Source organism: Pleurodeles waltl, chromosome 1_2 (assembly GCF_031143425.1).
Source record: "Pleurodeles waltl isolate 20211129_DDA chromosome 1_2, aPleWal1.hap1.20221129, whole genome shotgun sequence".
Taxonomy (NCBI): Eukaryota; Metazoa; Chordata; class Amphibia; order Caudata; family Salamandridae; genus Pleurodeles; species Pleurodeles waltl.
Genome location: NC_090437.1, coordinates 1305073628 through 1305096272, shown reverse-complemented (window position 1 = coordinate 1305096272; position 22645 = coordinate 1305073628). Strand labels below are relative to the sequence as shown.

At 46.2% G+C, this 22645-nt stretch overlaps 1 protein-coding gene across 1 annotated transcript in view; it reads left to right on the top strand.

The window, feature by feature from the left end:
- CYP26B1 (cytochrome P450 family 26 subfamily B member 1) overlaps nucleotides 1–22645 on the top strand; it is a 75376-nt gene that overhangs the window by 8293 nt on the left and 44438 nt on the right. The window contains exon 2 of the mRNA XM_069205589.1: nucleotides 4908–5132. Within this exon, the coding sequence (XP_069061690.1) occupies nucleotides 4908–5132 (225 nt within the window). The remainder of the gene's footprint in view (nucleotides 1–4907; nucleotides 5133–22645) is intronic.

The following is a 22645-nucleotide window of genomic DNA, read 5'->3' as shown; positions in this document are numbered from 1 at the left end:
AATTAAGCCTGGTCCGGTGCTGCTCGCGGACTTGACTGCAACTTCCAACATATTAATTCATAGGATCCACATCAAAGTGGTGGCTGGAAATATGGAAATCAATCCAGTGTCCTTGAAAGAATCAAACCATTCCTCAAAAACCAAAGGCAACAAATCATAATGGTGTAAGCTGGACCATCCTGTACTGGAGGGACTCGCATCTCTAGTAAGCAAGTCAGTCACTAAGAAGAGCTAACCGACTGGTTAAAGCAACTTGTAGGGATCCAGCAAGTACACAGGCAGAAGGCCAGGCAGGCTGTGAAGTCGAAAAAGGAAGGCCAAACGAAATCTGCATTGAAGGTATTCCTCTGAGCGGAACTGGATACATTTAAAAAACATTTTCGACATTCAAAAAACCTTCTGTTAAAAAAAAAAAAAGCCTAGGTGCTCCCTCAGCTACTTACCAACGGGCTACATCTCATCTAGCAAGTCCATTTCACCTCAGAGCCCAGGTTTAACTGGAAAACACACGGAAAGGATGACAGGCCTTTGGACTTCGTGGCCGAAGGCTCTGGAACAGTCTCAAACTACTGTCAGGAGCCCAGCCAAACCAACTACTCTTTAGAAAATGTACCTTTAATCTACCATCTGCCCACTACCACTGCGGATACACACTTGGACCCGCTACAACAACGAAATGCAGCAGCCCTTATGTGTCCACTCTGAAGCGCCCAGACTTACAACTGGACAGAGTTATAATAACTGCCCTACACGCATTTACAGATATGCACTTCAACCCGAGGGTAACACCTGGCAGCAGAGGCCAGGGGGTAAGGAATTGGCTGGTGTCCAGAAGCACAAGAGCCTCTGAATAATGCTTCTTAGATATTATGTTAGGCTGGCACAGGGGCACTGACCAGGCAACCCTCTGCTGATCTCAGACACAGAACGTGCTTCATCTGAACAAACTCGAGCAAGGCATCTATTGCAGCCGACCTGTCAGAGTACAATGTACCACTTGAAACAATTTCATGCAACTGAACTGTGCCGAGGTTTGACTTTTGTGGCCAGATAAAGTCCAACACTTACCACAAACCTCTCTCTAGGAAGTGAAGCCCTCCCCTCCCATTCTGAGATCTACACTTGGATGAAAACATATTTGTCCGTATTAAAAGTCCAACACCGTTGGGTTCCGTCCCGTTCTGCCATAGAAGGCCCCTGTTTTCAGCTTCCTGTTGTCGGTAGGTATGTGAGTGGGCTGCCCGATACTTCACCCTATGATCTAATCCCCACTATAGGCTTGCACATTTAAACCTTAACCACAAGGAATATGATGCGAGGTAATTCTGATACAAGCAACCCTTTCTTTCACAATATTTCCAAAGAAAACAGAGTTCGGTGTGTGGTGCCTGGTTAGTTCTGACAGAGGCCCACGGAGAATGCGTTCAAAGGGCCATTCGGTGAATGATCTCACAACAGGTCTAAAACCCAAACCCACTTCATTTTGGGGGGCATTTTTCTATAGCATGGACATAACCCAATGTTGAATATTTGAGCCCTTTAGAAAGGAACGCAGAAGCATGACAGTTGGATACACACCATACAGTGGTGGTAATGAGAGAAAAAACATATAAAATGACTATGCAGAGCCTCTTATAACAGTCTGCACGCAATAAATGCAATGTTCATATTTGAAGGTAAGAGGAAAAGTTGGTCAGGGTATGGTGGCAAGGCAGACATTTCATGCACGGCTTAGTTATCATGTAGTCTAAGCTGGTAAAAGATACATATGCAAGATATTTTGAAGTAGCAAAGATTATGCAGATGTAGGTCACAGTGTGGGATTGAGGCGACTCCAGATTTGGGGACAAGAGTAGCCGTTGGAGGGCTTGGTAGTCTAAATTGGCAGGTTCAGTACGTTAGTGTTGAGTCGCGCACCATCTAATGATCTGGTGGAGACAGGGAGAGCCCACGGGGAGTGTCTTGACATCATGAAACAAAGGGAGAGTCTGCAATGCTCACTGCTGGTGCTTGGTAGTGATACAGGATAAAGTTTCTAATTCTTTTCACTGGCTGGTCCCTCTCACCCATTTCAGCAACAAGTCATGTTACTTTTCCAGTGCGAATAAGAAACATAATGTTTATATATTAGCCTCTGTGCTCTTGTTCTGGTTTGAAGAGCGCCCACCAATGACAATCGTTCGATTCGGCCACCTTTCTTGTGCTTTATAAGAGACTTAACTAGGGCATAACAACGGCACCTCCAAGGGGAACATCAAACTCGGTTTTTTCTTACACATTTGGTTAGGAATACCCGTAGTCCATAGCTGCATCGGCCATGCTAATATAGGTTAGTCCCAGAACTTCTAAATCATTATTTTGTGGACACATCGCTGCCACGCCCTATCAGGAACAGACTGTGAGCAAGTAACATAAATCAAGCAAAATACAATCAACGATGCCACAGACTCGTCATCATTATAGAACACCTTGAAAGAAAAGAAAAATCATGCAATTTATTTCTGTTTGTTGTAGCTGGTTCCTCACTAAGTACATGGCAATGTGTTAAATATGCTTGCAGGGTGTTTCAACGAAGTAAATGTACAAATATGTATGCAAAAATAAGTTGTTTATGATATTTTACATACATTCTGGAGATAAACAGAAACATTTTACAATGTTGCTTGAATGACACAAAAATAAGTCCCTACATATTCAGACTGAGGGGCAACAATATGTACAAGTGGTAGTTTCTCACTTAGCTACAACTGCTCCTCCCCTCCGGCCGCCCCCCCCCCCTCCCCACCTCGACAATATAAAATGCACAAGTGAATACTACAAAGCATTAGCTCGGTTCTTATTTACGTGTAGCAGCTGGTATCATATAAAGCCACCTCTCACACTGAGGTGTGCCAGACTTGCTTGGTATTCTTAAAGGCAGTTCACCATCGAGGTGTTAATGGTTGCTGAGAGGAAGTTGCAAGAGGAATTGCTTCTGGTAGCCTTTCCGATCCAATTGAAAGCAAGCCTGGGGTTAGGCAGCGTGTAATTGGAGAGATGGATCCTGGGAAGATCGTGTAGGGGGGAAGGGGTTGGCCATTACTTGTTTAGTGACTTCAAACATTAAAGCAGAAGACCTAAAAGATCCATAATTGACAAAAAAGACTTGCTTGTTCAGGGGTCTACCAGTGGACGAGAGTCAGGGGAGTGGTTTACTAAGAGGATCGGTGGTAATACACACAGCCGGTTTACTGCAGCTACGGTGGAAAGATCTCCTGCCCACCAAACCTCATTACATCGATGTAGTTCTCCATTTCTGGGCCCCTCCATTCACCATTAGTGTGATTAGTTTGTCACTGTGGCCTCTGTTTGAGGGGTGGTATAATGGGATGTTGTGTTTCCCTACTGGAGGACCAACTTACACACCTTGTGCCTTAACAATATCAGGAAACTCCCAAACACAAAGCGGTCTACCAATGCATGCCTAATGGGGAAATCTATATGCTTTTCCACTCCAAACAAATTTCTCTAGCTTTGACTGGTAGAAGGTGAACAACCAATCAACCATCTGCTTCTGGTTGGTCTAAGCATCCTGTTCTGTAGATGGCTGTCTTGCAAGCATCAAAATACAAATATCAAACGACCTGCAGAGATTACCCCCACTGCTGCCTATGCCAACATTAGCAAGACACACAAGAGAACTGATGTACCTCCCTTACAAGGGATTTCTTGATGGTCCACTTCAAAGTACTGGACTGGAAAAATGCTCACCACAAGTGCACAAGACCTGAACTTTACAGCTGATCTAATGTTTAACATGGGATCAGGAAGTCAAGAGAGTTGTGGTTTAGGAAGTTCACACATGGATCAAACCTGAGTATCTGGCAATTATGCTTTAGGAATGAATCGGCTGCTTTGTAGCTGGGCCCATGCTTATAAATATCATAGGGACAATCAGTCTCCACAAACAGAGGTTTGAGGTTGTGTTCCTTCCAGCATGTAAGGCTGTGTCAGGAGATCTGCTTTGCTCTCCAGTGGCTCTGCAAGTGGACATCAGGAAACATGCAGCTAATGAAACTGATCAGTCAAGCAGGCTTCTGAATATGTGTGATTTGGAAACCGGCCAACAGTGTCAAGATATCTATGATTTAGGAAGGGATTTGCTAATGTAGATCAGACCGGAGAGCATTCCGGCATGCTAGCATTTCGAGGCTGAGTCGAGAGTGTCTAGGGATCTGCGGTACTGAAATAGGTATAAACCTTAGCACAGCAGAAAGGTGTTTCAGCAGATCTGTAGTTCACAAAGACATTACTTTCTTTGGGTCAAACAAGTATTGTGATACCACCGCTGGTTCTGTCAAATTATTTATTTTTATAGAGTAATTTACGAAAATTCTAAGAAATACTGCAACAAAACTTCATCACAGTACCTTAATGTATATAAAGCATCTTCCAAGTAGCCTACATTTACAAAAAAAATACAAGATCAGTAAACTGGTGATTTCCCAATGGCCAGTGGGTGTAGGTGGGCTACTGTTATATTATTGTTGCTTTATTGATATCAATAAAACAGATCTTACACCAAAAAAATAAAATTCAGGAATTTGTTCAACGTCTGCTCCTAGTAAAACAAATCCAACCCAACACAGATGAAGAAAAGGGCAAAGAAAAGAAAACAGACATCAAAAACTACAATTTTTTTAAACAATACCAGTCAATGGAAGAAGTGTGCACACTCCCACATCTGTTATTATTACACTTTAATCAATTCTACTGTCCAGTCGCCAACAAATGGATCACCAGTGAATTCAGTTAAGCTTCTATAACTAGACAGGCACATTATATTCCCTTCGCCAACATGTTGTTGCTGTATCCCCTACCACATAAATGTTTAATATCATTCACAAGCGTCCTCTTTTTGTCTGTAGGGATCGGGTTTCCAATCATCTAGAAGAGAAAAGTATGGTAATGTGTTTAAGACGCATTTGTTGGGCCGGCCCCTAATCCGAGTGACAGGAGCAGAAAACGTCCGCAAGATTCTGATGGGTGAGCACAGCCTGGTGAGCACTGAATGGCCTCGCAGCACAAGGACGTTACTTGGGCCCAACAGCTTGGCCAACTCCATCGGAGACATACACCGCAACAAGAGGAAGGTAAGCCCTTTTCACCTCTACTTTCTTTGTGCTTGGCTCTCCAAATCAACACTGAACAGTTCATCCTAGCTGGTAACGTACCGTTTGAGATAAAGCCTAAGACAATGGCTTCTAACTTCAAGAACTGTGCTTCTCAATGCCAATTACTTTTCTATCTTAGAACTATTAAAACTAAACTTGTAACGAATTGACAACTTACATCCCTCACGTTTGAGTTTCTTCAACCCCTTTTGCTTCTCCATTTCCTATATGTTGGCAAAGCAATCATTTTACAATATCCTGAAACAAAATCTGTATTTTACTGGCTAAGCTAGGTGGCTGTTTTATATTGCTACTGTGTGTTCATTTTCTGTCTGAAGCAAGCCTCCACACAGTAAAGCAGCAAGGAGGTGGGCACATATAATGATTAATATACATTCTAGAAATCTGATTGCTAGATGGAGTTTGTAAAGCGTAACATCTACCTATAATTGGTATTTTACACTTCAGAGAAGACCTGGAAAATCTGACAAGAAAGCGTAGTTTAGAGATATCCAGAAAGCACATGCTCCACTGGTACTGTGCAACATGTCCTGGGCTTTTCCTCCCCCTTGAGAGGCTTCTCTTTCTGGCCCACATTGGGACTGTTGCATCTCTGTGGCCTGCCTCTTATGGTATCGCTACTTGAAAGTGGCTACTAACATTGCTAATTGGTGCAATGGAGATCATACGAACTATCTCTCAAGCAAGAAGAGTAGGAAATGCCTTACAATACTACCTCCAATTTGCCTGTTAGCTATCCAGGAGAGCTTCAGTGATATTGCAAAGAACATGGCAGGCTCTGGAAAAGTTGTGATGTAAAGAAATGAAGGCATTCATGCTGTGCAGTAAAGGTGAATTTAAAGTGATCAGAATTACTAACATTCATGATGGCAAAAACATGAGAATTCATGCTGAAGAAATATGCTTATTTATTAATAGGGAAATTCGTGGCATGCAGAATACGGAAAATTGTTATGGACAGAAACTGGATAAATATGATAAATGGAGCTGTGGGATTTCTGATTGGTAAAACAGTTGAATTCATGATGCTCAGAAAAAAATATACTTTTAAACGCATTGTAGAGGAATTTGTGATCAGAAGGAGGGCTCAAGCTATGCAGGAATATTTTGATGTTTTGTTAAGCTTTATGATAAAGAATGAAGGTGGGGAAATATTATAGTGTGGAATGGAGGACAATTCAAAACACAACGGGGCAAAATGCATATCACTTTACTGTTGAAATTCTGAAACTCAAGCTATTTAAGTGTTTAGATCCTAGCACTAAAAACAACACTGTCTCCAAGATCCATCTTATCTTGACCTATCTGTAGCTTAGGGACAGATGACTAAATTCCTACCTATATGTATACAAACAGTGATTGATGGAATGCTCGAATTAATCTCAGCCACTGGTAATTACTTGTGCCGCATACCAATCCATTGTTATTTTGCCCACTATTCCACCTCAATCTGGACTCGGCTATAGGCAAATCAGACTTGACCCTGCTCCAACAGGAACAGTCTAGCCCAGACTGACAAGCCAGGTCCTCCTGGAACTGGAACACAAGCAACCCATGACCAGTTTCACCCTAATTATGGGCTCATCAGCCAGGTACAACTTAGTTCCAGTGAGACAGCGTGCATGGGGCCCACACATCTGGGCATAACCGTCCAACTAAGGGCGCTATAACAAGTACCCAAAACAGTGATGGATGGAATACTTGAATTAATCTCAGGCACTGGTAATTACTCAGGCTGCATCCCAAACCATTGTTATTTTGTACACCATGCCATCTCAATTTGGACTCAGTTATATGCAAATCAGTCTTGACCCTGCTCCAATAGGAACAACTCAGCCCTAACTGCCAAGCCAGGTCCTCCCTGAACAATGGTTTGGGATGGGGCCCGAGCAATTGCCAGTGGCTGAGTTAATTCAAGCAGTGTTCCATTAATCACCTTGCTGTTTTTAAATTCCTATCTATTTTTGTAATATAGTCTTCATTGACCACCTAATCTCATTCAGCTATACAAATGCATGTTTTGGTTTAGTTTCTAGGAGAAAAATAGCTCAAGAACATCTCCAAACCCTTTTATGATTCTGAAAAAGAGGATTTAATTTGCGACAAAGGCTTAATTCCTTGCAAATGCTTTCTTTCAATGGAGACAGACAACAAAATGTTATCTAGTGGGGTCTACAAGTAACACTATCCCAAAAATCTGTTTTTAAACATGACCTCATTGACCCTTTTCTCCAGTGTCCACTATAGGAATTGTAGGCCAAGTTAAAGTTCGGGCATACTGTCCTTTTTTCGGGGTTGCTGGGTGCAGTACAAGTCAGCGTATATGATTACAAAAAGAAGTCCTGTTCACAGTGCAAGCGTGACCTTGTGCAATGCGTGACTGCACCCTCCTGCAAGCGGACACCCGATAATTCTTCCAGAGAGGTCATCTCATGGGGGCAGAGGCAACTATGAGCCGTCATAGCCAGTTAGTGTGCCTTCTGAAGACTACTTTACCACTGTGTTCCCAATATGGCATGATGCACAGGAACTCACTCTTGTGATCACACCAGTGCAAGATGTGTACCGATGTGATCCATATTAGAGGAGTTAGACAAGTGTCTTGTGGCTCCATCTGTATTATCATAATACCGCGGGCGTGGTGTGACAACAAGCATGCACAGTAGGCCACTGCATACCTCACGATGGCCCAGATGTTTCACTTTGGAGCAATATCATGCTGGAAAAAACGTTTAATTTGTTGTTAAAGTGGCTTCCACACCAATCTGTCTACTTTTCTAATTCTCTTACCTATCTTTTAGTCACCATAGTAGCCTTCAGTTCTTGTGTACTTCTCTTCTACTCGGAACATACATTCTTCCACTCGTGCTCCCACGCCACTCTAGCCGTCACACCTTCTTCTAGCCATGTTTGCTTTCTCAGCACTTTCTTTCATACTTTTGTATTCCCTATCAAGTTCTTCTCATATTTTTTTTTCCAGCATCAATGACATAACTACCAACAGACTCGATTCAAAGCAGGAGACTCCCGGCTATTAAATGCCTAAATAGCTTTAATTCCATCTTTCTCCCGCCTGAAATCGTCCACACATCAATTCAAGCCAATGGGGAAAATACATTCCCCCGATATTTTTTTTTTAAGCTCCCTCCTTCTGCAGTTCCAGTGTTGGCATGTAAGCAACAAGTGTGCTCCTTCTCTAAAGTGGGGGTCTCTTTATGTGGTTCCCCTGCGCTCTTATCTCACTTCTCTTGCGGTGCTCTGTCTTTTCAAGGCCTTCTTCCTGTCCCCTTGTGTCGTGTTACTGTATCATGTCCTACACTTATGTTGCTTCTCTTCTCATGACTCGCCCTCCTCTCTCGCATTCTCCTAATATCTAGGGTTACCAGACATACCGGATTAGCCCGAACAGTCCCAGTTTTTGACGGTCTGTCCCGGCACTTTATTCTAAAACACTAAAATGTCCCGGATTTTGAGGAAAGCTCTGTTGAACCTGCACGGTCGTCACAGTGTTGTTCAGGCTGACATTTTAACCGGCCCTCCTAGAAACTGGGGACAGAAGTTCACTGGTTGAAACGCTCCTGCCTGCCTGACTCCCCATGCAAGCAGCAGGGCACGGTTTGAGGAGGTCTGAATCCGGGCTGCCGAGCCCCGAGATATAAATTACCCTGGCGGGTAATGGGGCATTTAATGCTATTTCTCCGTGTGTGCCCGTCCCAGTTTTTTGTTTTACAGCTCTGGTCACCCTGCCTGTACCAGGCCCTCGTCACTAACGTCATTCCCTGTTTTCCCTTCTCATGTGTCCCTTCCTTGCCGCCGCCGCCCTTCTCCTGCGTCACGCGCTCTTCCTCTTGCGTCACGCGCCGCTAACGTCCCACCTCCGTTCAGTCACGCGCCACTCTTTTCTCCCTCTTGCACTTTCACTCGGGTCTATCTTCTTTCGATGGCACTAAGTCATTCAAAAACAGAGAGATAATGCGGCCTCCACACGCCACTCGGGCCCTCGGCCCTCCCGCCCGGGGTAAGAGGCGCGAGAGCGCCCCCCGCTGACGGGGCTGCCGCAGGTTCTCGAGCCCCGCGCGCGCGCCAGCCACGCTCGTCACGAACCGCCACGTTCCTCCAGTCACCGTCAACCGCCACCGCCCGGCACGCCTGCGGGAATTTAAAAGGGCGATACCATCCCCAAAAGGAGAGGTAGCGCCTGTCTGAGCTTATTACCCACCTCGCTTTTTTTTTAGCCCCACAGGCTCCTCGGAGGGAAGAGCGAGAGCCCCGTTCACCTACCTTGCTCTCCTAGCGCGAGGGGGAGGCAGAGCCCGCCGCCGGGTGGGCTCACGGTGAACTCCCGCTGCGCGCGCCGCTGTCTGGCCGGCTGCTGCGCTCAGCGCCGCCTCGGGCGCGTGAGACTTGAACGGCAGTAACCTCGACGCCGACCCCCGCGCGCCTTAAAGGGGCGATGCCGCGCGGCGGGGGAATCGATCTTTCAAGAACGGCTCCAGACTCCTTCCCACGGCGGGAACTTTACTTTGAAACAATATTCATACAACTGTCCAAAAAGCCAGCCCTGCATTTTACAGGCAGTTCCGATAAGCTCAATAAATAGCCACATGCTCCGCACAATTAACCGCATAACGCTGTTTATCGGTGACGCCGCAGTGTGTGCGGGCCTCTAGGAACACTGAGCAGGGACCCATAATTTCAGGGGTTTGGTACCCCTGCTTGCCTAAGCCACCTATGGCTCAGGGGCCACCAGAAGGCCCCCTTCAAGAGCCGTGTTTATTTGCAGTGTCTGGTGCTTAATTTGTTCAGGGGCCAGAGTGTTTCTCAGGGGGCCGCCGCTGCCAAATGGCGGGACCAACAACTGCTAACCGCCAGCTCCACCCAATGTGACGGTTCACACCAGTGGTTCCCAACCTTTCGACTTCTGTGGATCCCCACTTTAGCATTATTGAGCCCCGGGAGCCCCCACTTTATCAATGATCCCCCAGTGAGTCATTATTGGAATCCAGGGACCCCCCCACTCAATCATTACTGGAAGCCAGGCCTAAACACTGTTGATCATTTGAACCGCAAAACAATACACAAAAGGTAGAGGTACAAGCATTCTATCAAACACACAAACTATAGCATTTTCTTTAATTTGCAAACAAACATAAATGAAAAAATACATTTGTTACTTTTAATAGGAAGTTTGGAGCTTTTCTAAATTCAGTTGAAGCCACACATCGTCCATACTATATTCGGTTTGGTGCCCCTGATTTCCTTCCAGAAATCAATCTGAGCATACAAATGTAATTTTTTTTAGCCTTAATTTCAAATTCCTTGGCGTTTACAGTAAGTTTAAAAAAAATTAATTATACAATTAGCCACTTTATTAGTTAATATTTTTAAATTTTCTAAGCAGTCATGGATTCCATGGGGATGCTCTCCAGGCCACAGGTTGGGATCCACTCTTAATACTGTTCCAGGCCACCCAAAGCTGTAAGAGTGGCCCGGACATGCTGGTATTACTAATTTACGAAGTGCATTAAATTGCTAAACTGTTCTGATGTGGGCACCTCATAAATGGACAGTGCCATCATTTGGTGCATTTTCATAAATGCCAATGTTGATAATGAAATGCCAGTGCTGAGCACTGGCAAACGCTGCTTTAAATAAAGCCCTGGCCTGCCCTTCAGAGACCACCTTGACAAGAAAAATGTGGCTTTCGACAGACTACTGTTTGCACAAGGAACCACCCATATAATATCTTTGAGTGTTAAACTATGTGTGAAGTCACATCCACTGCCCTGTTCTTATGGAAGCTCTGTCCATCAATAGAAGGCTGCATGAGCCAAAAGCAAAGCACATTCCACAGCCTACTAGGGTGTCCTGTGTTATAATCCCTATTTTGTGTTCTAGCGCCCCCTTACTTCCAAGTGTATCCCCACACCCCCATTCAGACAGCATGCGCCTCCTATGGCCTCCCCTTCTCTGTCTGTATCCATGCACATTCCTCCACACTCATGTTGCTTTAAAATGCACTTTTCCTGCACATCACATCGTTGCCTTTGTGCAAAGTAAATCACATAGATTTGATTGTTACACCAGTAATGAGGTGTGATAACGTGTAAAATGTAAGCTGCAGGATTAGTCAGTTCTTCCATCTCGCACCTGTAATCACAACTTCTTTTTCATGGGCAGAATCACCACCTATGCCTTGAAGGACAAATCACACAGATGTAATTATAGCCTTCCCTGCACGGAATGACAGCTTCAGACCCATGTGTAATCGCAAAGTGCACAACACAGATATAATCATAAGTTCAGCACACAAATGTAATCAAAACCTTCACAGCCCAGATAATCACTACCCTCCACCTTGTAGATGTGATCACTTTTCCAACTAACAAGTGTAATCATAGCTTCTGCAACAAAGATGTAATCTCTAATTTGACGTCACAGAATCCCACTCTCTATTCAGCGATCGGTTATTCGCAAGCTAGATGCAAAGTATGCAAATACCACTGTATACATAGTCTCTCCTTTCATGTATATTGAATGTGGCAGAAACTCACTCAAGATGCAATTGCGAGTGCTCGGCTACAATGTGTAGCAAAATATCTGAAAGACGTTTTTTTTTTAAGGTTGGACAATAGAGCGAAATTGGGCAACAAAAACACTCATATATGCTTTGCAGGCAAACACGAGAAACTGCAAGGGTTCAGAGTTTGTGTACTTTGTGTGTTTCTGTCTGGTAAAACGAGATATGTGGGAACTACATGGACTGCACAAACAGCCCGCATTGTGTAGTTCTTGTGATTCTAACTAGATTTGTTTCCCTAGCAAAAAACACACGAATTGCTGGAACCATTTAGCTCTCGGTTCATGCTCTGTTTTTAGGTCTGACAACAGATAGCTTTAGCTGTTTGGGGAAACTCGTTGTTACTACACACATTCCACTTACACGCACAATATACACGTGGAGAAAAAAACCAAACAGAAAATGTCTTGAGGCCAGCGTACTTATGCCATTGGCTCACTAGTGCAAGCCTCCTTCCAGCATTGGGTTGTCTGCCACATTATGGGGCCGGGCCATGCCATTTCGCAGATGCGTACACTTTTCCCATCACATTACATTGGTGGAGACTAATCTCTCTTCTAACCCCATTTTCCTTATAAATTAGTATTCTATGTTGCTACATGTGCAGTTTCGACAGCTCTTGAAGCAGCTGCTTAAAAGAAGCAAAGACTGCAGAATTGTGGAAGTTCCTATGCATTCCCATTGCTTTTCATTCACACACGCACACACAGGCACATCTGTTGTGTCTGCCGCACACCAGCAGTAGCTGCAGGCACTGATTGCTGTCTACAGCTCTAGTTTATCTCTTCGTTAATTCTACTGTAGTGTTATTGCCCCCACTCCACATCATGCCTCTCTCCCCATAACCTTACACTATGACACTGATGATGAAGTCAGAGCTTCCCGGGACACCACTCGGTCTCTGCAAATGTTACTACCATCCAAGCTTTATTTACACAACAGTCAATGGGAGCTTCACAGCTGATGACTGCTCTTCTCGCTGACTGGATCCTTTCTATCTGACCCAGGGAAGGAGCTGCTGGAAAAGTAGAACAAGCATCTCAGTGGTGCAGCTCAGCTGATCTCCCGGCCCTGGATTCCCCTGCAGAAGAGGTCATTTGCCTTTGGCATACCATTCTCACCTCTCTCCTAAACTATCAGAAGGATACAGCACAGAACTACTGCTGCGGGGTGCATTAAATTGATATATTGTGTTAAGATATTTTTCTTTTGGTGTGTTTTAGATCAAAAGCATGCAGTCAGGCTCTGTGACCTGGCTCAGCTCCTGTCTTGGTGGCTGTGCTCTTGCGCATGGCCCTTTAGATTAGCGTTGTCGAGCAGTCACATGCTTCTCAGGGAGGTTATTGTGTGAGGTACAGCAGGATCAGCAAACCACAGACACCCAACAGCGTGATAATGTGATTTTTCCATCCCAGTGCTCAAATATACAGTAAAAATGATATAGGACTATTGGGTCCTACCATCTCCCATAGTCACAGGTACCCCAGTGTAGGTTTCAGCATAAGGGTAGCAGAATTGATCCTTTTCAGACCTGATCCTCTTGTGGCAGGGAAGATGTGCCAGCTTCAAATGTGTTGTGCAGGTGCTACACTCCTTTCGAGCGGAACGGATAATGCAGCGGTGTCTGAAGGCAGTGCCAGGCATGAGCTGCCTTTAGTTGGTGGCCCTCTTTGGGTCACTTTGCACCATCAGCGGATTGGCCCACAGATTGTACAGCTCTTCATCCCCTAGCCTAGGTGACTCTTTGATTTAGCAGCGTGGTCCTCCCCGGACAGGGTGGCAATGCAGTCCCCTTCTGGTCACAAGTCTGGGAATGGCAGTTGAGTTGCTTCACGGCATTTTAGTGTAGCACCGATGGTAGGATCTGCTTGGGTGCCCTTCTAGTCAGTGTTTCAGCAGCAGCAGCACAGTGTTTTGGGCGCACAGTGGCAAGTGCCACAGGCTTGCATAGGTTTTTTCGTCAGCAGTGCAGACTACTCTGGCATACTGGTGGGATTTGGCAACTGACACAATTTAGTGATAGTCTCTTCTTCAACAGCACCGACCGCTTGGACATAGTTTAGGGCACATGTTACGGCTGCTTGGCCATGGCCAGACCACTCATGTCAATGGACAGTGGATTGTCTCTTCTTCAACAGCACCGACCGCTTGGACATAGTTTAGGGCACATGTTACGGCTGCTTGGCCATGGCCAGACCACTCATGTCAATGGACAGACGTTTACCTTTGCACAGTACTAAATTAGCTGAGGCAGGGGCTAAGAATCCAAAAACCAGGATACTAGATACTCGCAGTATGCACTCATTGTACACCATGTGGGGACATTCCTGGCCCAACAGTGGCGATGAGGACGGAATTAACAGTTGAAGAGTTTACTTCAACGAGTTAGCCATGTGTTAGGATCATTCAGAGCTCCAGGCGATCCATCGTCGACAGTAATCTTTGGCATCAAACACACTTTCCGTCACAGTAGCGAAGCACACAAAAATAAGTAAATTTATCGTCACATGGTCCGAAGATCTGTATCCAATCCGCTCACATTGTCTCTTTCCCTTTTTGAAACTCACTCCTAGTGTTTGCTGCTTAAAGTGCCTTCTGCCCAGAACGCCCTGCGGTGCCAGGTTTGTGAGTACCCGCTCAGAGGCAAATCTCTGGTGTGGAGCTCCAGCCCCAGTCCTGATTCACCGCCACAGAACCATCACTGACTCACAAGGGTTGGACTGTTCCTTGGCTGGATGCAAAGGAAGACCTGCATCAAAGCGCCGCAGGGGAGGGTGGGTGGTAGTCATCAGGAAGAAAGAACATTTGCCACTAACTCGTCATTGTAAAATAATTGTTGCTTTTAGTGCTAGAGACATCAAATTGAGCATTATCATAACAAAATAGCCATCACACAACAATTATTTAAATTGAAGAAGTCGCAGGAGCCAACCAAGCTCAGAAAAAGACTTTGCTCTATCTTTATATAAGGCCAGACGTTTTAAAGGCACGGGGGATGGAGTGATTTGTCTAAGATCACAGGATGTTGAGCCGATGCGAGACTCGAACCTGGTTCCCCAGGTCTAGAGCCAGCACTTGTCACCACTTCTTCCCCGCACTATGAAGAGGTACCGCAACAAAGCAAGGTCGTTATACACCTCGAGCCAGCACACACAGGCCCCTTAGCATGTCCTTGCTTCTGCAGGGTAGCCTGCAGGCCGCCTGCTTCAGCGTCTTGGCAGTGCTGGGACATAATAATAACTAATCATCCATGCAATAGCACATCAAAGCCATTAGGTTTGGCATAGAACTAAAAATGCGAATCGGAAACGTTGGGTTTGCCACTGCTTGTTTAATTATGTGGTAGACGTTTTTACAGACTCCTCTTCCTCGCATTGTGCCTAATGCAAGCAAGCACCACATTACAACTCCCGGAAACATCCCTGTATAAAATGAAACCTCCGCACTCGGGGGATGCTGAGGTCCGCCTTGTAATCACTTTTACCGTCGGCTCCCAGGGGTTCAGGGGTGTACCCATTAGCCGGCCTCGCTCTCACAGCTACTAAATCTTGGCGCGGGCAGCAGCCCCCCAGGATTGTGTAAGAGAAAACACACCCCGCATTGCCGACATCGTCAGGGGTCAATGAGGGGGCACCTCCCCCAAAAAGCCGGACACGAATTGATTTAGATATGGTATATAATTCTACCTAAACCCTGATTTTTTAAATATATTTAGCGCACTTGCACCCCGGCAGAAGGGTTAAGTACAAACAGGCATGCCAGCTAGCGCCTACAAAAAAAAATATAGCGCTTGTTTTTTGCGTCTGATGCTTCTTGTTTGTAGGGACTCGGGATGTCCAAAGGGCCTGAAGCTTGCCAGTCTAGGCCGCGGAGCTCACCCTGATGTTTTTACAAGTGCCCCTTAGGGAAGCTCCTTGAAAGCGGCTGTTGACAGGTGTGACCTCGGCGCTTTGTGTGCGGGGCGTGGAAGGGGCGATTACTGATGTCAGATCCTGTCATTGGCACGCAATAGGAGCAGGAACACCCCGGCCCGCCCCCGCCATAACTTTTTTGTCTTCGAATTAAGCAAGGAAGTCGTTCTGTTTATGGGCACCTTAATAAAATAACGCGGAGGCTGAGCTCCCTAGGAGTGATTTATTCACACCTCCCCACAACACCACCGCACTTCCATCCATCCATCAATTCATAAGGCTTCAGCACAGCGTCGAGCTGTATATTAAAAGGTTGGGTGGGGCGGTAAGCGAGGAACAATTATTAAAGATAAAGTGTTTGTCTATCTGTCTGCATCTGCACTCCTTTAATTTTTAAGGGAGCTTTCCGGCACTTGGCAAACCTATCTATCTATCTATCTATCTATCTATCTATCTATCTATCTATCTATCTATCTATCTATCTATCTATCTATCTATCTATCTATCTATCTATCTGTCTGTCTGTCTGTCTGTCTGTCTGTCTGTCTGTCTGTCTGTGCTCTCTCTGGATTTCGATCTCTGACTGCAGGACTGATGCAATGCACGTAGCACTGACCTACCGGCCTCCCCATATTAACCGATACATCTCTTCCTAGCCCAGTGAGTGAATGTTTTCATGGGGCCAGCATGCAGCACACGCCACTCAGCACTGATTCACTGAGAACACGGGTTGCGTTCACACACTTCTATGTGGCACGTGAACTGCTGTGCATTTAAGATGAATCGATTTTAGTCCTTGTTTATTTATTACACTTTAACGGAATCTAGCCATTTATACTGGACCAGTGTGCAAAGCGTTAAAGTGACGTGCTCAGGGTCACACAGTGTGCTCAAGTGATGAACCAGGAGGTGAGCCCAGGCGACATTAAAGTCGCAAGTTAGCCACTAGACCAGACCTGCCAACCCAAACTAAAAGTGACAGATATGTTCTGGAAATCAGCAACAAACGCAAAGGACATTCCCAGAGAAACGCACCAGCCCACAAGTGACACTCAGTCACTGCTCCCTAGCTGTTTGTGTTGTATGACAGACTAAGCAATGGATCAGAGGTGTCCCACACGAGCCCATAAATGAGACTGAACTGATAAAATATAAAAAATATCTTTTGCAAAATCATAACCTTCAAAGCGTAGGTTATCAAAATCCCAACCGTACATAAATATCTCCTTTAAAAAATGTGACCGTCCTCGGTCAAGCACTTATCCTCAATAGTTTAAGCACTGGAGCTGGGATTGTAAAACACTCTACACAACAGCAGGTATTCGGGGTTCATTTCTTCCCACGGTGTAAGAAATTTCACCTGAAAACATGTGCACACGAAAGAAGGGCCCTGGGCGGGCCGTTAAACCATCCAAATACTTCGAAAATATTGTTTGAACTGCAGCTTGGAGCTGGCCCCTGGTGGAAGGAGCCGGTCTGGTAACATTCCAGCCATAGAGTCTCTTATGAGAAGCTGTCTGTGTGCACTGAGATCTGTGTGCGCTCTGCAAGTGACATGTCCTGTCACTGTCCCAGTGCCTGGAAGGACCATCGAGACGGGCAAAAAGAACCTGTTGCAAGCAGATCACTAGCCGGGGAGCCTCGACGCACCGCGCCTTTCCATTGCAAGCGCTTGACTGCACCAGTTTGGTTTCTGCCCTCCAACTTGGGGGCCCAGGCAGTGGGGCGCAGTGCTGCCATTTCACGATGCAGGAGTGTTTGGGAACCCCATCTGCAAGAGCCGGAATCTGCTGGCCTGGTCCACCCTCGGTGCTGCTTGTAGTAGCGCGCAGGGAGGCCATTAAAGGTGCTTGTTTTATTGCAAGCCTCTGCCAAGCTGGGTTTGTGGTCGGCTAGAGATGAAATTGAGGCATAAGAAAATTTACAAGTGTTAATGAAAAAAGGCCCAACAACAGCCCTTAATAAATATTCTCCAGGAGGCTGTTAATGCCGCTAGGCCACAGATGTTGAACAAACAGGGAAATGCTCACTGTTAACGGCCCCATTAAAGGACGTGTTATGAAGTCTGTACAGTGGTCAGCACTTGCAGTTGTGCACCAGACTGGCTACTGTGGCGGCCATCTTTACGCCACTTGCCAGGGACGAATTAGTGAGCGGTACTCAGCGGATTGTACACGGCCCCCTTGGCGTTACTCGCCATAAGGAAAAACAAATAAGCGTTTGCCATGCAATGGGTCTTGCGTTTGCTCGAGTTAGAGTTATTAGCGTTGTAAATTCCTAACTGGACTTTTCTTGCCACATAAATTGAAAATGAAAAGTAAAACAGTTGATATAAGCGAGACGATTCAAAGCACCACGGCTGCCATCAGCGATGAGCGCAAAGGAGAGATACAAATGGAAAAAGAAGTTCACACGCAGTCAGACGTATCAGGAAAAGTGCAATTATCCATGGAACTGGGTCGATGGCCAAGGCGGTAACAAAGCCGCCCCAAAGTGGGACAAACGTAAAGCATTTACCAATGATAACAAAAGATTTTTGAAAGGCAAGCCCATGAACCAGTGATAGTGATAGGCGTGCAGTGGGCGTGGTTAAAAGCCTAGAGATAGATTACAGCAGGGCAGAGCGCTTGTGCGCTCGACCTAAAAAACACAACTCGGCCCCCCCTTTGCTGGAAACTCTGAATCGCCATAATAGTATTAGCCTTAAATAGAACATAGGGATTTTGGGGCCTTCATGGGACTCTGTGAATTCCACGAATTGCTGGTGCAAGCCTTCTCCAAAATTCCAGCGCTTGCCTCTCTGTTTCTATCTTTTTAATGTAAAACATTCTGCCCTCACCAGGTGGAACGTTCCAATAACCTTATAGCCTTTCTGCCTCGGGCTACACCGGTTGTTCAAGACCCTTTCCCTCGCTGCAGGCCCTCGCCTGCTGTTCTAACTATAGTTCTGGTTCCGGGCCTTTAACAAACAGAATAGCCCCCGTTAGGGGGCTATAACTAAGGACAAAGACCTGGTTCCAGTGCACCTTACTGTATTAGGGTTTGAAAAGACCGAGCAAAATTCGAGCTACCTGCTATGTGCGTTAGTGTACCCAGAGCACACCGTCAGGGTTAGTTGGAACATATAATCCGGGTGACTGGATTATGGGATTATGAGGCGGTGGCGTGTTCCACATAACTCACTATCTGATGATTTCTTGCTCAAACAGATCAAAAGTTACTAAATAAAAGGAGCCACACGCGGTTCGGTGAAGTGCTAAAGACGTGTACCTTTACCTAGACAGTAAGAGCACTTGTTATAATGATAACATTATGCGATAATGTACCTAAAGATTGTTTCACCTTATGACACACAATTCCTATTCTTTACTGCATAATTTTGCCACCTTGCAGCATAATTTGGACCTTCACTGTCACCTAATTCCAGTAGCCGTGCTTCTAATTATTCATCTGTATTGAATATAACTCTATAATCAACTAATGGTGAGACAACACTGATCAGCGCCCACGTATACATAGAGAAGTAGGACCATCAATTTCAGCAGTCAGAGTGGTTGTTAGAAATCTGTTACGAGGGCTCTGTGCTCTACCCTCAGAGAGAGTTCCATGCGCACCAGAGGAGTGAAGTGCCTTGACTATGGTAGCTTTAGGTGGAGTCCTGTGTATATCCCAAGGGTTGAGTGCCACAGTCTCAGTTGAAGACCTGTGTATGTCACAAGGGTTGAGTGCCGCAGTCTCAGTTGGAGACCTGTGTATGTCACAAGGGTTGAGTGCCGCAGTCTCAGTTGGAGACCTGTGTATGTCACAAGGGTTGAGTGCTGCAGTCTCAGTTGGAGGCCTGTGTATATCACAAGGGTTGAGTGCCGCAGTCTCAGTTGGAGACCTGTGTATGTCACAAGGGTTGAGTGCTGCAGTCTCAGTTGGAGGCCTGTGTATATCACAAGGGTTGAGTGCTGTACTCTCAGTTGGAGGCGTGTGTATGAGTGCTGCAACCTCAGATGGAGTCCTGTGTATATCGCAACGGTTGAGTGCCGCAGTCTCAGTTGAAGACCTGTGTATATCCCAAGGGTTGAGTGCCTCAGTTGAAGACCTGTGTATGTCACAAGGGTTGAGTGCCGCAGTCTCAGTTGAAGACCTGTGTATGTCACAAGGGTTGAGTGCCGCAGTCTCAGTTGGAGACCTGTGTATGTCACAAGGGTTGAGTGCCGCAGTCTCAGTTGGAGACCTGTGTATGTCACAAGGGTTGAGTGCCGCAGTCTCAGTTGGAGACCTGTGTATGTCACAAGGGTTGAGTGCCGCAGTCTCAGTTGGAGGCCTGTGTATATCACAAGGGCTGAGTGCCGCAGTCTCAGTTGGAGGCCTCACAAGGGTTGAGTGCCGTACTCTCAGTTAGAGGCCTGTGTATATCACAAGGGTTGAGTGCCGCAGTCTCAGTTGGAGACCTGTGTATATCGCAAGGGTTGAGTGCCACAGTCTCAGTTGAAGACCTGTGTATATCACAAGGGTTGAGTGCTGTACTCTCAGTTGGAGACCTGTGTATATCGCAAGGGTTGAGTGCCACAGTCTCAGTTGAAGACCTGTGTATATCACAAGGGTTGAGTGCTGTGGTCTCAGTTGGAGGCGTGTGTATGAGTGCTGCAACCTCAGATGGAGTCCTGTGTATATCGCAACGGTTGAGTGCCGCAGTCTCAGTTGAAGACCTGTGTATATCCCAAGGGTTGAGTGCCACAGTCTCAGTTGAAGACCTGTGTATGTCACAAGGGTTGAGTGCCGCAGTATCAGTTGAAGACCTGTGTATGTCACAAGGGTTGAGTGCCGCAGTCTCAGTTGAAGACCTGTGTATGTCACAAGGGTTGAGTGCCGCAGTCTCAGTTGAAGACCTGTGTATATCGCAAGGGTTGAGTGCCACAGTCTCAGTTGAAGACCTGTGTATAGCACAAGAGTCGAATGCTGTGGTCTCAGTTGGAGGCGTGTGTATGAGTGCTGCAACCTCAGATGGAGCCCTGTGTATATCGCAAGGGGTGAGCGCTGTAGGCTCCAGTAAAGTCCTGAGTAAATCACAAAGGATGAGTACTGCGGGCGCAGGTGGAGTCCTGCGTGTATCACAAATGTTGAGTGCTGTAGTCTCAGGTGGAGTCCCAGGCATTTTACGAGGATGGAGTACTTGTGGCCTCAGATGGGGTTCTGTGTATATGAAAGTGTTGGATTGCAGAGGCCTCAGGTGGAGTCCTGTCTATATCACAAAGGTTGAGTGCTGTAGTCCCGGATAGTGATAACTGCATCATTAGAGTGGGGTGGGAGTACCAGATAGCCTCAGTTGGAGGCCAGTCATGGGATGCTGTGGCCTCTGTTGGACGCTCATGTGGTGCTGTCCTCTCAGATGGACGTCTGTGTACACCAAGGCGAAGAGGTACTATGGCCACAGAGGAGCTCTCGTACATCAGCATGGGTCATATGACCTCAGATGAACTCTTGTGTACATTACATGAGGAGGTACTGTAGCCTCAGATGGACTCTTGTCTAGAGGATATGGTGCTGTTGCTGTAGATAATCTCCCACATACATCATGAAAAGGGGGAGGGGGTGATAGCCTCAGATGGACTCTCATATACATCATGTAAATGGGGTGCTGCAGACTCGGATGGACTTTATTGTATATCTCAAAGCGGCAGGGGTCCCGGGGGGCATAGCCTCAGATGGACCTGTGTGTGTAGATCATGAGCGTGGGCTGCTATAGCCTCAGGTCGACATGCATACATCATGAGCGAAAGATGCTGTAACCTCAGGTGGACTCTTACGTACGTCATGAACAAGGGGTGTAATAGCCTCAGATGGAATCTCATGTACATCATGAGAAAGGGGTGCGACAGCCTCAGATGAACTCTTGTACAGCTCAAAGAATGGGCTCTGTAGCCCCAGGCGGACATGTGTGTATATCATGAGAGGGAGATGCTCTCTTGTACATCTTAAGAAAGGGGTGTGTTCGCCTCAGATGGACTTGTGTGTACATCATGAACAAAAGATGCTTTACATTCATATGGACTCTTAACTGTGTTATGAACAAGGGAAGTGTTAGCCCTGGATGGGCTTGTGGGTACATCATGAGCGTGAGATGCTCTCTTGTACATCTTAGGAAAGGTGTGCTGTAACCTCGGGTGGTCTTGTGGGTACATCATGAGCGTGAGATGCTCTCTTGTGCATCTTAGGAAAGGTGTGCTGTAACCTCAGGTGGTCTTGTGGGTACACCATGAGCGTGAGATGCTCTCTTGTACATCTTAGGAAAGGTGTGCTGTAACCTCGGGTGGTCTTGTGTGTACATCATGAGCGCGAGATTCTCTCTTGTACATCTTAGGAAAGGTGCGCTGTAACCTCGGGTGGTCTTGTGGGTACATCATGAGCACGAGATTCTCTCTTGTACATCTTAGGAAAGGTGCGCTGTAACCTCGGGTGGTCTTGTGGGTACATCATGAGCACGAGATTCTCTCTTGTACATCTTAGGAAAGGTGCGCTGTAACCTCGGGTGGTCTTGTGGGTACATCATGAGCACGAGATTCTCTCTTGTACATCTTAGGAAAGGTGCGCTGTAACCTCGGGTGGTCTTGTGGGTACATCATGAGCGTGAGATGCTCTCTTGTACATCTGTGTGTACATCATGAGCGTGAGATGCTCTCTTGTACATCTTAGGAAAGGTGTGCTGTACCCTCAGGTGGTCTTGTGTGTACATCATGAGCGTGAGATGCTCTCTTGTACATCCTAGGAAAGGTGTCCTGTACCCTCAGGTGGTCTTCAAAGTACATCATGAACAAAAGATGCTTTAGATTCATATGGACTCTTAACTGTGTGATGAACAAGGGATGTGTTAGCCCTGGATGGACTTGTGTGTACATCATGAGCGTGAGATGCTCTCTTGTTCATCTTAGGAAAGGTGTGCTGTACCCTCGGGTGGTCTTGTGTGTACATCATGAGCTCGAGATGCTCTC